This window comes from Rutidosis leptorrhynchoides, chromosome 3, assembly GCF_046630445.1.
Source record: "Rutidosis leptorrhynchoides isolate AG116_Rl617_1_P2 chromosome 3, CSIRO_AGI_Rlap_v1, whole genome shotgun sequence".
NCBI lineage: Eukaryota > Viridiplantae > Streptophyta > Magnoliopsida > Asterales > Asteraceae > Rutidosis > Rutidosis leptorrhynchoides.
This window is the reverse complement of record NC_092335.1, coordinates 450,192,931-450,197,602: the sequence shown is the minus strand read 5'-3', so window position 1 is coordinate 450,197,602 and position 4,672 is coordinate 450,192,931. Positions and strand designations below refer to the sequence as shown.

Below are 4,672 nucleotides of genomic sequence, written 5' to 3'. Positions count from 1 at the left end.
GACATTCGAATAATCAATCAATGCTCGATTTCAACACATTGTCATTCAAGTCTAAAACCAACAACCGAGAATTTCAATCACAGTAAACACAACAAAAAAATTGAAGTGGGTCAATCAAATTTACTTTCAAAAATCAGTAGGACGGTTCTTTTCACACAACCGAACCGATAATCATGGAACCGAACCGAACCGAACCAAAATTATTTGGTAAGGTCCTCGGTACGACTTTTGGATATAAAATGGGACTCGGGACGGAACCGAACCGAATTAGTTTAGGATAAAACCATACTATGTACATGCCTAACAAAAAATTGCAAGATTTGACAAACCACACTGACTATCGGTGTAGTTAAGTCATAATTTATCCTTAACACGCCAACAAAATTTACGACCTTTAGATCGGAAGTTCATGAATTGTTTGCAAATATTTAAAATGTGTTACTCCCTTCGTCCCTAATTTATTCTCAAGCATTCCACTTTGGGATGTTCCAAATTAATTATCCACTTTCATAAATAGAAAAGAATAAGAAGCTTAAGTTTTATTATGCTCTTACTTTATATGGACATAATTAAAAGAGAAAGAAAATGCAAGGATAAAACTGGAAAGCCAACAGAAAGTACAATATTTTTATGACATTTCATTAAAATCACGATATATTCCTCCCTCCCAAGAGGGAAACAATTTTTTGGGGAGAAGTGATTTTTTTATGATTTTATTTTCAAACATTAAGATCACACGAAAATATGAATATTAAAAAAAAATACTTTGTGATGAATGTTATTATATTGGCGTAAAATCGCTCGAAGATATAAATATTAACATTCATCATGAGTAATGTTTTAATTAGAGTTTATTTGCATCGTTTTGTTTTCATCTTGTGTGAAGTGTTTTTTTTCAAAATTTAGCCCGATTTAGAGTTTAGGGTTTAGGGTTTAGTGTTTAAGGTTTAGTCCCTAAACCCAAAACCACAAATCCTAAATTCTAAACCGTTCGTATTAAAAATTCAATCTGAACCCTAATTTCTAAACCCAAACCCCTATTTTCTAAACCCTAATAGCTAAACCCTAATTTTTAACCCCCTAGTTTCTAAATTCTAATTTCTAACCCCTTAAAAAAACTCAGAAGCAAAACATTCATTGCAATGAATGTTATCATTTATTTTCTTCAAGAGTTTTCCCGTCAAAGTAATAACATTTATCACAAAGTGTCTTTTTTAAATATTCATATTTTCATGTGATCTTAAGGCTTAAATTTTTTTGCAAGAAAATGAACAAAAATTATTTCCTCCCATTTTCCCCCAAAAAAGTGCTTCACTCTTGATTAAATACCACACATAATGCATTTGTCAGGAATTTAATGAACCCCAATAAGAACTTGACAACCTTGGGTTATCACCCAACTCACATCAAACAGATAATTACTAAGTAATGCGAAAATAAATCAAGAAACGTAAAAACATAAGGAATGTAACGTGGATATATCCAATATTGATATTCCACGATCAACCAAAGAGAAATTCTTAGTTGTAAAAAAATTATGCTTCCTTTTTTTCGTTTTAATTTTTAAGATTCTGGTTACGGTTTTCAGTTTCAAAAATTATATATATATATATATATATATATATATATATATATATATATATATATATATATATATATATATGTATATATATACATATATATATATATATATATATATATGTATATGTATACGTATATATATATATATATATACATATATATATACACATATATATATATATATATATATATATACACATATATATATATATATACACATATATATATATATATATATATATATATATATATATATATATATATATATATATATATATATATATATGTCTTCAGTATATGTATACTTTTTATCATATCAATATATCAATATCCTTTACTAAAGTTGCCCAATCGGGATATATACCATCCGCAAGGTAATATCCCCTGCTATATTCATGCCCATTTACCTCAAATGGTGCGGATGAAAATGTTCCGTTCTTAAGTTTATCAAATATAGGTGATTGGTTCAAAACGTTAATATCATTGTTGGAATCCGCCATCCCCAAAAAAGCATGTCAAATCCACAAGTCATATGAAGCAACAGCTTTAAGCATAAGGGTCGGTTTCTTGTGATCACCCCTAGTGTATTGTCCTTTTAAAGCAACAGGACAATTCTTCCACTCCCAGTGCATACAATCTATACTCCCGAGCATACCCCTAAACCCATGTCTCTCCTCGTGTGCAATATATAATCTAGCAACATCGTGTGCATTCGGAGATCGCATGTATTCCCTTTTGTACAAAGTAATAATACACATACAAAAGTAATCTAGACATAATATTAATGTTTGCTGACTCATTTGCAAATATTCATCCCACATATCGGGAGCGGTGACATACGCCAATTGGCGTATAGCCGACGTACATTTTTGTAAAGTAGTAAATGTAGGCCTACCGATAGCATCAACTCGTTGAGAAAAGCAAATAAAATATTCTGGCATATTATCATTTTGGAAAGTAGTTATACCTTGCACTATCCGGAGAAATAATTGTATTCGCATACGAAAATGGCGTTTAAATTTTCTTTGTGGATATTTTGGCGTCTCACAAAAATAATCATCCCACAAACGTTGTGCAGCAACCTCCCATTCCCTAGGAATGTAACCTCTAACTCTCGGAATAGATGGTGCCGATTCGACTTCGGAATCATCATCTTCTATTTCTTGAATTAATTGAACAATCCGCAAATCTTCGGAGTCGGAATTAGACCCCCGTAACCTCGAACCCATTTATAAACTAGTAAACTTTTGTAAAAAAAAAAAAAAATTAGAAAGAAAAAGAGTAAGAATGAAATGTGTGAAAAATGATAGAATTGTTGGGGTTTAAATAGGAGTAAAATGGAGTAAAAATTGATTAAAAAAAAAAAAATACAAAAAACGGGTATATATCCGTTGGGTAACGGATATATTACCCCAACCAATCACATGCTGCCACATAACTCTTTGAAGCCCCTTTTTTTCAGTCAAAAAAGGAACTGACGCCCCTCAGCGTCAAAAACTGACGCCCCGATATAGGTGTCAGGGGCGTCAGATGCTGCCAACTCGTCTAACGCCACCAGCTCTGACGCCGCGGTAATTTCAATCTAAGGCGTTGAAGGTACTTTTGAATGAGTAATCCTCACTAATACATTACAAAAACACCACCAACATCAGTACCTATATCTACTAATTACGATTGTAATATGATAAATTAACCGTATGTGAAGCATACAAAACTAAAAAAAAAAAAAAGATAAACTATAAATAAATATAAAAACTAAATTATAAAATAATACGAGTAATTTAAAATAGCTCCTCAAGACCTTGTCCAACTCTGCAAACGCGTAAGGCTCTCAGCTGCTTGCACCGTGTCACTTTTCACATCGCAATTGATAATATTACTTAACATTCCATAAAGACTTGCAACCTAACCGTGACCATTGTTGATACTGAAAAAAAAAAAAAAAAAAAAAAAATCAATAACACATCAGGATACAACACATATAAAATTCACTCTACCATCCGATAATCATTTTGATGCAGCTAGTAACGACCCGATGACTTGTACACGTGATTAATAATCACAACACTATCAGCAACTACAAAATTTTTTGAATTAAGAGTTTACCTAGAGAAGGATTGGTAACTTTTGCCGCTGCATTTTATCATTATCAACAATAATTAAAACATGGGAGCAAAAAGAAATCCACATGAGTTGAACCCGAACCCTATCATCCTGAAACTTTTTATCACTTTTATGAGATAATATTACAGATGACCTTCCACATGATTCAAACTTGAATCCTACCATCTTCAAATTATATTCTCTTCAAAACAACCACTATGTATCTAATTATTTGTATATATAACCCACGTACGTAATTACTTATCAGCAGCAAGTAAGGATGGTCTTATGATTTGTTGGTTACTAATTTAAACAATAAAAAAGGATTGATCAATAATAATCTATAAGCTCTCTAATGGAAACACAAAGAAGTTTAGATATTTGATTGGATATTAAGAATTGATTAAGCAACACTAATAGTCTATTATCTCATAAAAGTGAAATCAAATTCTAATCCACACAACTTGCTGTATTCGCTAAACAAAAAATCCCAAATCAGAATTCCACAACCACTCTAGGGCACCAACAATTATACATCCAAACACAAGAAAATCAAAGAAATAGAGACGTAAGAATAAAACACAGGGCCAGTCCCGAGGAATTGAGTACCTAGAACGAGAAGAAAAAAAAGGCACTTAGGCCTGGTCGTATTAATATAAGCTATTTAAAAAAACGACAACTAACATCATAACAATAAACATAAAAAATATAACATTAGATGATGATATGATACATCGTAGAACTTGACGATCGAACGACATTCATTCATGTCGTACATGTCATATAATGTAGATAGGCTAATAAAATCACTATATACATTAAAATAGAGTGTCGATTAGCTAATAAATGTTTTTAAAACCCCTTTTATTACCATTAGATTAGAAAATTACATTATAATACCCCTTGATCCAACGGTCCTTAATCATCCACTAAAAAATTAGCTAATAAATCAATTTTACATATAATCTATCCCTAAAATACCCTCTTA

The 4,672-nt window shown here is 31.3% G+C and overlaps 1 protein-coding gene across 1 annotated transcript; it reads right to left on the bottom strand.

The window, feature by feature from the left end:
* Positions 1–2,096: 2,096 nt before the first annotated feature.
* Positions 2,097–2,810, bottom strand: LOC139901544 (uncharacterized). The gene has a single exon (XM_071884242.1). The coding sequence runs from the start codon at positions 2,808–2,810 to the stop codon at positions 2,097–2,099; it is 714 nt and encodes a 237-aa protein (XP_071740343.1).
* Between the last annotated feature and the right edge of the window lie 1,862 nt (positions 2,811–4,672).

Excerpts from the sequence above, each read along its gene's own strand:
- LOC139901544 (XM_071884242.1), bottom strand. The coding sequence starts at position 2,810 with ATGGGTTCGAGGTTACGGGGGTCTAATTCCGACTCCGAAGATTTGCGG.